This window comes from Mesoplodon densirostris, chromosome 4 (assembly GCF_025265405.1).
Source record: "Mesoplodon densirostris isolate mMesDen1 chromosome 4, mMesDen1 primary haplotype, whole genome shotgun sequence".
In the NCBI taxonomy this organism is placed as follows: Eukaryota; Metazoa; Chordata; class Mammalia; order Artiodactyla; family Ziphiidae; genus Mesoplodon; species Mesoplodon densirostris.
This window is the reverse complement of record NC_082664.1, coordinates 164,951,274-164,965,718: the sequence shown is the minus strand read 5'-3', so window position 1 is coordinate 164,965,718 and position 14,445 is coordinate 164,951,274. Positions and strand designations below refer to the sequence as shown.

At 48.2% G+C, this 14,445-nt stretch overlaps 1 protein-coding gene across 1 annotated transcript in view; it reads right to left on the bottom strand.

The window, feature by feature from the left end:
* The window catches only part of CAMK1D (calcium/calmodulin dependent protein kinase ID), a 420,150-nt gene extending 416,633 nt beyond the window's left edge, over nt 1-3,517 (bottom strand). The window contains exon 1 of the mRNA XM_060095424.1: nt 3,421-3,517. Coding sequence (XP_059951407.1) covers nt 3,421-3,512 — 92 coding nt within the window. The 5' untranslated portion in view covers nt 3,513-3,517. The remainder of the gene's footprint in view (nt 1-3,420) is intronic.
* Nucleotides 3,518-14,445: the final 10,928 nt, after the last annotated feature.

Genomic DNA, 14,445 nt, shown 5'->3' with positions numbered 1-14,445 from the left:
GTCTTGGTTCAGAAGACGTGGAAAGACACCTACGGTAGAGATGGCCTGAACGGCCTCGGCAAAAACTCCACAGAAATGTTTACGATTCCTAATTGCTGTTACACAACATTTATTTGATCCCTCATTAATCTGGCATGCCAGGCAGGGATCTGAAAACATGGCGTTGATTAATAAACAGCAATTAAGCCTTCCCACCTTGTTCAGAGCTAGGGTTAGGGCCTGGGATTCCCCTTCAAAGGGAGCCACACTGAAGGTCATAAGTTGAGAGGTTTCTCTTGAGGCCTGACTCAGGGGTGCATCAGAAAAACCCAGGTCCAAACCACACAGTTGGTTCCTTCCCCTATGCTGTCCTTTGCTTCCTCCAGCTCTCTTCCCACCCTTCTGGGCCAGCCTTCACTCCCATTTGGCTCCCACCTCCAGCAAGGTCCTGCTGACCACACGGTCTAAATGGCTTGACCCTCTGGCCTTCAACAGTAGAGGTTCTGCTCTGCATGGAAAGGTACCTGGATCAGGCAGCCAGATATCAGATTACAAGGTTTTGCCAAGTGAGTGCTCCTTGAGCCTTCACAGTGCTTTATTTTAAAAGCATTTTAACACTGTGGGCTGACAATCTGGCTCCTGGCAGGGCTTTCCTGCCTTAGGATCCTAAAGGCATATGGTAAAAGTGTGACAAACAAAATGATTGGGCCTGCAGAGTACCTTGGAAATGAATCCCAATTGTAACTGCTGACACCCTTGACTGATGCTAGGTTTCACTGCAAACAAGTGTAGAGCCCAAAGCCAAAATCCACACTAACAGAACCAGAAGTGACCTCTATTTAGACTCAGGTCAAGATCACTGGACTTGGCCCAGGGCAAAACAGGCATCCTGAACTTTGGACCACTTCTAGAAAGTCCAAGAGACAAAAAGGTGTTGATAAGCCAAAAGCTTTAACATGTTACATGTTTGGATAATTATGTTTTCTTTACCTTAATATTAAAATTAGCTTTCCAAACACTAAAGTTAGTCAAATTATTATTAACATTTGCTGTTACATAATCCACAGAGGGGCTCAACCCCACTTGCATAATCACAAGTTGTTCTGCCTAGATTCGAATATCAGCTCCACTTAATAAATAGCTCCGGTTTGGCAGGTCACATAATTTCTCTTTTGCCTCAGTTTTTCCATCTGCCAAGTGGGGATAAAAGTAAATACCCACTTCATCAGGTTAATATGGGAGTAAAATGAGTTACTATACCTAAGGCACTTAGAATAACAACTGGTTCTTGGTATTTATTTAATAAAGTCACCTACATTTACTACTACTACTATTATTATTATTATCATGCTATTGAGTGAAAACATTTCGATCGTTTTATTGTTTGTGTTTCACTCTTCTAGAACCCCTGTCAGCACTACGGGACCATAGAGGGAAGCTTCATTCCAAAGAATTCTTTCCAAGACAGAAGGCAAAGCTTTGGAACCCTAACAGAGACCCATCCCCAGGCTCACGGTGAATGTGGCCAGAGTCCAAGAGGTTGTTCTGCACGAGCTGTACGGTCGCTCCGTCACCATGAGGCAAGTCCCCATCCTGCCCAGAGGTGGAACCACCCGCAGTCATACCCAAACAGCACCTGCCACAGCAGGAGCCACTCAATGAAGCCACAGCTCATGGGGCTGAGCCACTCAATGAAGCCACAGCTCATGGGGCTGAGCAGCCCAGCCACGGCAGAGGGGCAGCTGCCCGGCTCTCTGGGGAGCAGGAGGCAGTCAGGGGAGCTGCATCGGTCTGCTTGGAGGCTGCAGGCAGAGGGACCAGCTCGAGGGGCTCGGGTGGAGATGCGCCTGGCAAAGGAACGCATGCTCTCACGATGGGACTCCACTCTCTCCCATCCCCTCATCTGAGGCCACATCATCAGTCTCAGAATGACCAGCAAGCACAGCTTCTTCTTTCTCGGCAACTTAAGCAACTCAGAGTCACTACCCCAAACCCAAATAAACCTCAACGATAATTTTCTAAAGTTATGGACAAAACCTCACCCCTTAACAGGCCATGCTAAGAGGCAGCCCCAAGCCCCTCTCTATGAAAAGGCTAAGTCCTTTCTGTTTTCTTTCCAACAGATAGAAAGTCTACAACCACAGGTAGACTGTGTTCCTGAAGCAAGCACAACGGCTGGGAGACCCTATTCTCATCCTCGGCAAGTGTGCGTCCCCAGAATCAGAAGCATGGCAGGGATGCTACCTTCACAACTTGGGCTCTGGGGGACCACTGCAGATACGGGGCTGGGGGAGGGAAAATGACCAAACAACTCAGTGGACCCTGAGTATGGGACAGAAAACTATCTGGGTTTGAAAATGTGGTCCTGGAAAAGCAAACCAACCACAATAACAAGTAAAGGGGGTTTAAGGAAGACAGGAGAGAAAAGCACGCTGATTTCTCTTATGAAACACCTCCTCTCTCTCTTCCCAGCCTAATTAACACCTCCATGAACCCCTGCAAAACGTTCGGTTCATACAGCACATATGTGTTTGAATACATATGCTGACAGATACCGATCACATGAGGGGAGAAAATAACTCCAATTTCAGACTCTTCTCTTTCACTATCAGCCTCCCTACCTATTCTGAGGCACTCCACAACAAAACAAACAAAAACCAACTCCTGGGCAGAAAGGGAACAGCAGCTGAATGGAGCAGCACACGCTCGGAGCCTTCCTGCCATGGACTTCTGGTTATTCCTGCTTTCTGGAGACTCTGCCACCAGCCTCGGACTACACACAGCCCTAGAGAGAAACCGCCGGTACAGCGACCCTCGCAGACCCTCCCTTTGGCGACCCGCACCCCAGCGTGTGCTGCCGAGCCTGATGAAATGGACAGACGCTCAGGTAAGGCTCTGCCCACACGTGACCCTGAACACTGCGAAATTCCTCCCTTCCTTAATCGCGCGGCCATCCAAAGTCTTGCCTACACCTAGTACGTGAAGATGTCAATTCTATAAGAATACATAACGGGAAGGGCAGAAATGGGAATGCCTGGAGCCCGATTTTCTCGTGACCACGTCTCTCGCGGGCACGGTGCACCCATGCACACGGTGAGTAGACGCACGCAGCCAGTAAACAGGAATATCCACCATGCTCAGCCCACAGTCACGCGTGGGGAGAAGTCGAGAGGGCGGCGGTGTCAGGGAAGTGAAAAGTCGCCCGCCTGCGACCGACCCCGAAAGCCCAGAGCCTCCCCCGCCCAGGAGCGGCTCCCACCCGGGCCCGCGGGGCGACCCACGCGGCCGGCACGCAGGGGGCACGCAGAGCCGAGAACTGGACAATGAGGACGCGGCGACCCGCCGGTTCCGACCGCGGTGGCGGCGGCGGTGGCAGCGGGAGCCACCTCTGCACCCGCGGCCGCTGCCACCTCCACCCTCTACTCCCCGGTCCCCACTTACGTTCCGAGGGTCTCCTTAAACTCGAAGATTTTCTTGATGTCTTCAGCTTGCTTTTTCCAGGAGGAGCTGCTCTCGCCGTTCTCCCGGGCCATGGCAGACGAGGCCGGCGTGCGCAGAGGGCGGCGAGGCGGAGCGGCCGGGGGGCGCGGGGGGCCGGGGTGGGCGCGCGAGGAGGGGGCGCCCGAGCGCGGGGGCGCGGGGGGCGGCGGCGCGGGCGCAGCGGGGGCGCCGGCGGCGGCGAGCCGGTCCGGGAGGGCTGGGCTGGCGGCGCGGGGATGCTCGGCGCGGGAGCCGGAGGAGACTTTGTGCTGCGGCAGAGCTTCCTCTTCTGCAGTTTCCTCTTTCACTCTCGCCGCCGCCGCGGTCCCTCCCTGGCTCTTATTTCTGCGCGTCTCGGGCACAGACTTCCTGCCGCCGCCGCCACTCGCCCGGCTCCTTTGCAGCCGGCTGCCAGCCTCACTTTCTGCTACTTTCTTGCCTCCCTTCTCCTCCCTCCCAGCCGCCCGCCCTGCTCCCTCCCTCCTCCTCCTCCCGCGGGCTCCCCTCCCTCCCCGCGCGCCCCGGCTGCCTCCCGCCTCCCCGCCTCCCGCGTGCTGCCGCCTTCGGGGATGTCCTGCTCCCCGGGAACGCCGTGCCCCGGGCGCCGGGGCACCGCCGTCGCCGCCCGGCCACGCTCCCCGCCGCCGCGCGCGCCCTGGAGCCCAGGAGAGGGCAGGTGCGGGGGACCCAGGCAGGTGCGGGCGCCCAGGCGCGTGCTGAAGGACCCCGGCCGCCCGGGGCTGCTTTATTAATTCCGCAAAGTCAAGTCTCGGGGGCGCGAGGGCTTTCCTCTCGGGCTGCGGGAGAGGGCGCCTCTGCGCTGCGCTAGGACGCTGCAGGGCGGGGGCGAGGGCGGGGGCGCGAGGCCACCCGGATGCCGGGCGCCGAGGGCGGGGGCGTCCTGGCGCTAGCGCGGGGTCGAACGCGGGGGCTGGCTGTTATGGCGACGGGAGGCGGCGGCCGCGGGGATGCTGGTGGAGGTGGGCGTTGACTCGGGCCGCGCGGCACCCGCCAGCGGCTGGCGCTCCCCGAGCCTGCCTGGCCCTCCCGACTGGTCGACTGGAGCTAATTCGCATTGCACCAAAATCGGCGCCCGTGACCAATTATGGCGGGGGGAGGGGGCCTCGCGGCCGGGGACGCGCAAGACGTGCCAGGCGCTGCTTCGTTTTCTCTTTGGGAGCTTAACTCCCGGGGTTATCTGTCGGCCGAGCGGCGGGTGGATTCAGGGACGGGCTCTGTGCGCCTCCCAGGCTGCTTCGGCCCCAGGGCTGGAGCGGCCTTCGCTCCAGCTCGGCCCCTCCTGGTTTCTCCCTCTCCTCGCCGGCCGAAACCCAGAGACTTAGAGGAAAGTGAACCTCTGCCCCACACTCTCTTCGCCAGGGGGGCCGCCCCTCCTCAGCCCAGCCGCAGTGGGTTTAGTAGAGCACGCTGTGCCAGGGAAGGTACCTGGAAATAGCCTTTCTAACAGATTGGAGAAACGCACCCAGAGTTCCCTCCGGCCTCCCATTTCGGAGGCGCATTCTGACTGCCCATCCCTCTCCTGTGTCCACCTGTCAGAGGGCGATCCACGTACAAACGCCCATTCTCAACCTGCAGGGACTACCTCGTGTTTCGAAAAATTGTAGTTTTCTTCGTATCAAGACTCTCTCTCCCTGAGGGCCCCTCGGCCGAGTTGGGTAAACAGCCCTGTGTCTTGATTGGTGACACCTGTCCCATTTTCCCAGGACTGTTCCAATTTCACTGTAAAAGGGGGAAAAAATATTCTACTCCCTGAAGAGGAAACTTACCCAGCACCTTCTTCCTCGTTCTGACAGGCTGGATGCAGGCCGACTGCCCTCCCAGAAGCCGTCTGTACCCACCACACACTGCACCCCGCCGCCCTCCACCTTTTTTCCCTGACCCCAAGGAGGTGGAAAGATAATCTGGCCTGCCCATTCCTCCACATCTGCGTGCTGGATTCCGCCTTTCAGGGGCTGTTAGCTTAAGGCTCTCCAGGCTAAGGAGAGCAAATGGGGGATTTGGCTGTTAGAAACTGACTACATTGACAAACCCAACTTCCAAGATGGATGACTAGGGAACCTCTCTCAAAGTTGGGGCACGTATTCCCTGGTGGCGCAGTGGTTGAGAGTCCGCCTGCCGATGCAGGGGACACGGGTTCGTGCCCCGGTGTGGGAGGATCCCACATGCCGCGGAGCGGCTGGGCCCGTGAGCCATGGCCCCTGAGCCTGCGCGTCCGGAGCCTATGCTCCGAAATGGGAGAGGCCACAACGGTGAGAGGCCCGCGTACCACAAAAAAAAAAAAAAAAAAAGTTGGGGCACGTCACCAAAAGCAAACAGCACCACTTAAAGAAGAAATACATTTGCACAGCACTGTAAATCAACTATACTTCAATTTAAAAAAAAAAAAAAACATTTGAAGAACTATACTATCGTTTATTGGAGTCAAAGGTTAGGCAATATGAAGAGTAGGAACCAGGTGTGACTAAGATCCCAGTGGACACTCCCATGCCCGCCAATATGCACCTGCTCATCTTCTTCCCCTTTCCCTTCCTCCCACTCCTTCTTCTTACCCCGTTCTTTCCTCTCTATTTCACCCTTGCTCCTTGCCTATGGATCAAACACCGGAGCTCATGATAACAATTCTCAGTCTCAGCTTCTGTCCCCGGAAATAAAGAAGTGGTGATGCTAAAGAAGTTTTGTACTGTTGGAACTGTAATGGGGAGTTTTCTTTCTCTTCCAAATTTTCCAGAATGGTGTTCATTCAGAGCATTATCAAGTTATCCTCAGCTGGACTAGGTCCTAGAGAAAAGACTCAAACTAATGGGGAGCTGAAGAGGCCAAGCCCAAAAGAATGGATCCCATGACCCAAAGAAGGAGGTGGAAATGTCAAGACAATTCAGTCTGGCTTTAGCATGGTCATTCCTCCCTTCCTGGACACCATGTAAAGTAAGAGATCTTGACCTTGGAAACTGCAATAGAAAACAAAACCATCATTCCCTAAGAATGGTTAAACCGTAGCCTGTTAAGGGCTTAATTCTGTTTGCTTGAGGACTCTTGCTTGGACTGTTCCCCAGTAACAGACCATTTCCTCCAGCTGCCGTGTTTTTCTAGCGGTGGTAGCTGCCACGCTCTTCTTCCCACCCCCACTCCATTGTCAATCAGTTATTACCTATCCGTCAAAAGCTGTCTGTTCCCTAACAATTCCACTCCAGAAAGCTCTGCCAGATATTCCAGATTACTAAAGTTTAGGTCCCAAGTCTTTATATTTTCTTTAAAGCCTTTAACTTTTTTTTATTAAAGAACCCAAAGAACAAGATGTTTAATAACCCATCATTAAAGACTTACTAATTTTATGCCCATCAAACTCTTTTCCAGCCAACAGTCCTGCCAGTAGGTCAGGTTTGTGTGGCCCAGGTTCAGAGCTGGGCAGGTGGTGTGGGGGAAATATATACTATCTAAAGCAAATGCATAGATTATAATAATTGAAAATTTCTAAATTATCTCTATTCAGCCTTTAGTACCTAAAGTGATAAACCAGGAAGGCAAGCTGGGGTGGTAGAAAGAACTAGAAATCTAGAAATCCAGGAAACTAGGCTCAAGTCCCAAGTCTGTTGCTAAATTTGTGTTAAAGACACTTTACCTACCTGAGCCTATAAAATCCAGGTTGTAGGAGGGAGAGTGGTATGTAAACTCAATGATTTTAGGATTTGTAAATCAGTGTGTTTTTTTCATATGATGAAAAGCTTATCCAGAATATCATTACTCTTTGAAAACTTAAGAACTCTTTGGTCTAAAAATGTATTAATCAAAAATGTTTTATTAGGTGACTTTATGTAGATACGCTCTACATGAAAAACTTATCTAAATCTCAGTCAGAAATATTGCAGGGAAAAATGTTTCATTATTAGAAGATGAGCATCAGGACTTCCCTGGCGGCCCAGTGGTTAAGACTGTGCACTTCCACTGCATGGGGTGTGGGTTGGATCCCTACTTGGGGAACTAAGATCCTGAATGCCACGCTGCACAGCCAAAAAATAAAAAGTTGGGCATCATCCTTTCCATCAAATGGATTGTGTGACAACACTCTGATGCTAGAGGCCTCTTCTCACAAACCCTGTGAAAGTTTGGTTATCTTAAATTGTGTATGTAGTTCCTAGAAATAGTTAAAGAGAGTTACTAGGCCGTATTTCCTATCAAGGCACACCTCAGAGATACTGCAGGTTTGGTTCCAGACCATCGCAATAAAGTGAGTCTCACAAGTTTTTTGGTTTCCCATTGCATGTAAAAGTTACGTTTACACTATTCTGTAGCCTATTAAGTGTGCAATAGCGTATGTCTAAAAAAAATGTATGGACCTTCATTAAAAAAAAAAATGATGCCAATAGACTTGCTCGACACAGGGTTGCCACAAACCTTCAATTTGTTAAAAACTCAATATCTGCGAAGTACAATAAAATGAGGTCTGCCCACGTGCTGATGATCAGCGTAAGTTGTTGACTGTGTACACAACAATGACACCTAGAAAAGTCAAAGCTGAATGAGGAATCACACATAATTGCCACCATTGCAAAAAAAAAGCAGCCTGGCAGGGAGGCAGGGTCGAGAAGAGGGACTCAGTGTTTTTGTTTCAGATCTCTATTCAAAGAAGTAAAGACAAAAGAGCCTTTAGTCAAAAACCTGGGTTATAAAGAACCTGAGCATGATTCAAAGAAAATTCCAGCTAGCCTGGAAAATGTCTAAGTCTCACTCCTTACCATGAACCTCTTACAAATAGCTCTTTGTAGGGGAACTCATCTAGTTTACATGAAAAATCAAGGTAGAACGAGCACAAAATCTTTACAAAATGTCTCCAATTTAAAAAGAGAGAGTGAAGGAGTAGGAAGAACAATAGAAGTGAAGATTCAACACAAGAAAAAAAATCTGGGGCTTCCCTGGTGGCACAGTGGTTGAGAGTCCACCTGCCGATGCAGGGGACATGGGTTCATGCCCTGGTCCGGGAAGATCCCACATGCCGCGGAGCGGCTGGGCCCGTGAGCCATGGCCGCTGAGCCTGCGTGTCCGGAGCCTGTGCTCCGCAGCGGGAGAGGCCACAACAGTGAGAGGCCCGCGTACAGAAAAAAAAAAAAATCTGCTATAGAATAGATTAAAATTTGTGTTCAAAGTATCAAAATTTATTTTGAAAAATTGTATAAGACAAGAACTTGCTCAGGGAAGATAGGGCAAGACAACAACAGGACTTAAAACATGAGCTGGAGAGCTCAGGAAAGAATCAGGAAACAAAATGAAATCACCATAGGTATAAAGACTACGTTGGAAAAGGCACAAGGAAAATTTATAAAAACTTTTTAAGGAATATAGAAAACAAATCAAGAATAGTGGGAAAATAAAATGGAAATGAGTAAAGGTTACCTAGAAAATTATATGAAGCACGAAGTTCAATATATTCATAAATGGTATTCCTTCTGAAGAGACTGAAATAATGGCACAAAAAATATTTAAAGATGTTATTCAAGAAAACTTTCCAGGGAATTCCCTGGTGGTCCAGTGGTTAGGACTCAAACTTTCACTGCCGGGGGCCCAGGTTCAATCCCTGGTTGGGGAACTAAGATCCCACAAGCCACGCAGTGTGGCAAAAAAAAAAAAAAAAAAAGAAGAAGAAGAAGAAGAAGAAAACTTTCCAGAAATGAAGAACTTAATCTACAGATTGAAGGAGCACATCAGGTATCAGAAAATATATGGATGATCAATATCAACACATGTCCTAGTAAAACTGCTTACCTCCAAAGAAATAGTCCTTTGGTTTTCTCAAAAAAAAAAAAATCAAGTTACATGTAATGGGAAATATAAATATCAGCCTTTCATAGACTTCCATAGCCACATCCAATGATAGAGGATATGTTTATAAAGTCCCTGAAGAAATTAATTGTTATGTAAGAATTTCATAATAATAGATAATACTTATTGAGTTCATATAATGCATTACACCCTGTTCCAAGTGCTTTACCATATTTATTCATTAATCCTCACATCAGTCTATGAAGTAGGTAATATCACTATTCCTATTTTGTAGTGGAGGAGACCAAGATTTGGAAAGGTTAAGAAACACACCCCAGGGCACACAGCATGAATAAATAAAACCCAAGCAGCCTGGCTCCAGAGCCCTGCCCTTAACTGTGGTACTGTAGTCCCTCCGTCAAAGTGTTACTCAAATAAAAGGCATCAGACAAACACTGAGAAGCTGTAACTGAAGGGGGAGGGATGGATGTTGAGCAGGCAAAAGTGAGAGATTTCCCCCACCATGTAAACATCTTTTCCATAAAGAAAGAGAGGAGAATGATAGTTGTTCAAAACCAAAATAGGATAATCAAATGACTGCTAAATCCAGAAATGTATCTTGTTTTGTTTTTTAAGTTTCTTTTTTTTTCAAACCTCAAGGGACTTTTATTTTATTTTATTTTATTTTATTTATTTATTTATTTTTTTTGCTGTACGCGGGCCTCTCACTGCTGTGGCCTCTCCCGTTGCGGAGCACAGGCTCCGGACACACAGGCTCCGCAGCCATGGCTCGCGGGCCCAGCCGCTCCGCGGCATGTGGGATCTTCCAGGATCGGGGCACGAACCCGTGTCCCCTGCATCGGCAGGCGGACTCTCAACCACTGCGCCACCAGGGAAGCCCCTCAAGGGACTTTTAAATGAACACAGCCTCCTGGATCTTTACCTGGTGGACATAACCTTTGTCTTCCTACCTTAGACCTGAAACAAGGGTGGGACCTTTCCCAACATTCTCCCAGACCTGGATCTTGCTTCTGCTACAACTGACATGCAACGCAATCTTGTCAGTTCATGTTAGACTTAAGAGTCTATTCCTGGGCTCCCCTGGTGGCGCAGTGGTTGAGAATCCGCCTGCCGATGCAAGGGACACGGGTTCGTGCCCCGGTCCGGGAAGATCCCACATACCGCGGAGCGGCTAGGCCCGTGAGCCATGGCCGCTGAGCCTGCGCGTCCGGAGCCTGGGCTCCGCAACGGGAGAGGCCACAGCAGTGAGAGGCCCGCGTATAGCAAAAAAAAAAAAGAGTCTATTCCTAACTTAGCGAAGTGCATTTGGCAATATGCACAGGTGCATTTATAAAATTGAGGACACTGAAAACAAGAAAAAAAAAAAAACAGAAATTCCCTGGTGGTCCAGTGGTCAGGACTCAGCACTTTCACTGCAGGGGTCTGGGTTCATTCCCTGGTCGGGGAATAAGATCCCATAAGCCATGTGGCACAGCCAAAAAAATAAATAAAATTGAGGACACCAAAAGTAGTAAATATGTTTCCTCTTCTATGGGGAACCAAGCCTAAACAAAAATGGTACCTCCCCTGGTTTTCTACCCAGAACAGGATCTACAACAGACACTGAAGTAGAATCTCATCAATTTATGTTTAAACTTAATGCTATATTCCAAACAACTGAAGGAGGTACATTGGATGATACACATAAATGCATTTACAAAATTTGAGGGTATTTAGTCAATAAATATGCTGTTTCATATTAACAAAGCCAGGCCTACCCAACCAACCACAATGGCCTCCAAAAATTTCCCATAAAGTTGATTTTCTCCAAAACCCCAAATCTTTTTAAAAATCTTTTCCTGTAAAGATGAGTAATTATCAAAAGATGGGAGCCTAATTGTAAGATGATCTTTCTTCCTTTTCAGTAATTTGAACCACAAACATTTTAAAAATGTAACAGTCAAATAATGTTGAAGAAGAAGAGGAATCAATCTTAAGAAATGTCTTCCAAATAGGCCCAGGAAAATATGCTCATCATCGCTAATTGTTAGAGAAATGCAAATCAAAACTATCAATACAATGAGGTACCACCTCACACAGGTCAGAATGGTCATCATTAAAAAGTCTACAAATACGGCTTCCCTGGTGGCGCAGTGGTTGAGAGTCCGCCTGCTAATGCAGGGGACACGGGTTCATGCCCCGGTCCGGGAAGATCCCACATGCTGCGGAGCGGCTGGGCCCGTGAGCCATGGCCGCTGAGCCTGTGCGTCTGGAGCCTGTGCTCTGCAATGGGAGAGGCCACAACAGTGAGAGGCCTGCGTACCGCAAAAAAAAAAAAAAAAAAAAAAGTCTACAAATAACAAATGCTGGAGAGGGTGTGGAGAAAAAAGAACCCTCCTACACCGTTGGTGGGAATGTAAATTTGTGCAGCCACTATAAAAACAGTATGGAGGTTCTTCAAAAAATTAAAAATAGAGTTGCCATATGATCCAGCAATCCCACTCCTGGGCATATATCCAGACAAAACTGTAATTCGAAAAGATACATGCACCCCAGTGTTCACTGCAGCACTATTTACAATAGCCAAGATAGGGAAAAAAACTAAATGTCCATCGACAGATGAATAGATAAAGAAGACATTTTATAGGACTTCCCTGGTGGCGCAGTGGTTAAGAATTCGCTTACCAAGGCTTTCGGGCTCTACGAAGAGGCTTGTTTTCCATTCAGTAAATGTGTTTCTCAGAAAACACAAAAAAAGAATCTGCCTGCCAATGCAGGGGACACGGGTTCAAGCCCTGGTCCGGGAAGATCCCACATGCCGCGGAGCAACTAAGCCCGTGTGCCACAACTCTGAGCCTGCACTCTAGAGTCCCGCGAGCCACAACTGCTGAGCCCATGTGTCACAACTACTGAAGCTCGTGCACCTAGAGCCCGTGATCTGCAACAAGAGAAGCCCGCACACCACAACAAAGATTAACCCCTACTCACCGCAACTAGAGAAAGCCCACACGCAGCAATGAAGACCCAAAGCAACCAAAAATAAATAAATAAATTTATTTTAAAAAAAGACATGGTGTATGTGTATACACACACACACACACACACACACACACACACACACACAATGGAATACTGCTCAGCCATAGCAAAGAATGAAATAATGCCATTTGCAGCAACATGGATGGACTCGAGATTATCATACTAAGTGAAGGAAGTCAGAAAGATAAAGACAAATACCATATGATATCGCTTATATGTGGAATCTAAAATACGACACAAATGAACATATCTATGAAACAGAAACAGACACACATACAGATAACAGACTTGTGGTTGCCAAGTGGGGGGGATGGGGGAGGGAAGGATTGGAAGTTTGGGATTAGCAGATGCAAACTATTATATACAGGATGGATAAACAAGGTCCTACTGTATGGCACAGGGAACAATATTCAGTATCCTGTGATAAACCACAATGAAAAAGAATATGGAAAGCAATATATATGCATGTATAACTGAATCACTTTGCTGTACAGCAGCAATTAACACAATACAGTAAATCAACTATATGTCAATAAAAAAATTTTTTTAAAAGAAATGTCTTCCAGTGTTTGGTAAATCACCAGTTCTGGTGCATCTGGGGGCACTGGGAAGATGAATTGTAACACCAGTGAACTGACCTGAACTCTGTCCATCAACCATTCTGAGCAGCTTAATTTCTCTGTGAGATATTTGTTGAGCTTGTACTTTGAAATAGACACTTTGAAAAAAAAAGAAAGAAAGAAATAGACGCTTTGGATTGAAAAACGAATGAAGCACAGTTACTGCCCTCAAGACGTTCCACGTCTAAGAGACAAAGACAGACATGTAAACAGGTAGTAAAAATAAAATGTGATTGAGGCTATAACGGAGGTTTGCACAGAGAGGGGTGGGGAAGCACAGAACAGAAAGGGCCAAAGTTCCTGGAGGCGTCAGAGGAGACTTCGCAGAAAGGAAGACTTTTGAACTGGGTCTGGAGGATCAGTAAGAATTTGCCAAGGAGGGAAGGGAGGGTGCATGCAGATTTCAAGCAGAAGGAAAAACGTGTAAAGGAACAAAAATCAAAGAAAGGTATATCCATCAGAATAGCCTGGTGACAATCCCAAAATCTTAGCAGCATAGGCACAAAGGTTTGTTTCTCACATTCATCAATTGGTCGGGACCTGCTGGCAGAGTAGCCGCCATCTTGAACTTTGCTGGTCCCTGTGGCGGAGGGGAATCAAGCCAGGTTTGCACAGCACTTGGTGGATTGCTCTGTCCTGGAAGTGACACACATCACTTCCACTCTGGCCAGAACAGATGACACAGCCTCACCCCACAAGGGGGCCTGGAAATGCAATCTTATGCACCCACCCAGAAGGTGGAGAGCTACAGTGATTTGGCAAACAGCACTAATAACCACACCAAAGGCACTGCAGAAGGCTGTGTGTTCAGGAAATGGTGCTGAAGGTGGTGGTGGTTAGAATGCAGGGAGCAGAGACGGGAACACAGAATAGGCTGGAAGAAATTAAAGGATCTGTTTGTGAAAGGCCTTCACTTCCTTCTTTTGGGCCCCAAAATAAAAATTTTAAGTGCTTCAACAAGTGTGACAATCAGGGTTGAAAACAGCCACACCCTACCTTGCAGTTCAGGAACGGCTGTGTCATCCACAGATAGTATATGGGCTTGTGGCTGCTTTTCTGATCCTGGTGGAACACAGCCTTAAGCACGAAGGAACCCTGGACACCTTTGAAGGAATTCGAACCAACAACTCCAGAGGTTGCAGTATTGCTTCCTACATTCCTACTTTTGATGTTAGTAATGTATTTCAATTTCTAGTCTTTAAGGAACCTTGAGGTCTGGGGTGAGGTCCTACATATGTGCCAAGGATGGACTGATTAGCTCGGACACTAAAATGCAATCTCCTTTTGGGGCATCTCTGCAGTCCTGAGTCAGGAGCATCACTGAATCTTAATTCCAGTCCGATAGACTATTAGCTCTAGTCCAATACAATCTTAACTCCAGTCCAAAAAAATCTTAGCTCCAGTCCAACAGAGCCCTAGAGTGCTGTTATTGGTGAGTGGGTGGGTACTCCATGCAAAAATGACTTTGCAAACAGCCTGATGCAGGAAACAAGCCAACAAGTAATCAGGTTTGTCAGTCAGTCTGGTGAGAGCTGTTTGCAAGTTCAGGCTT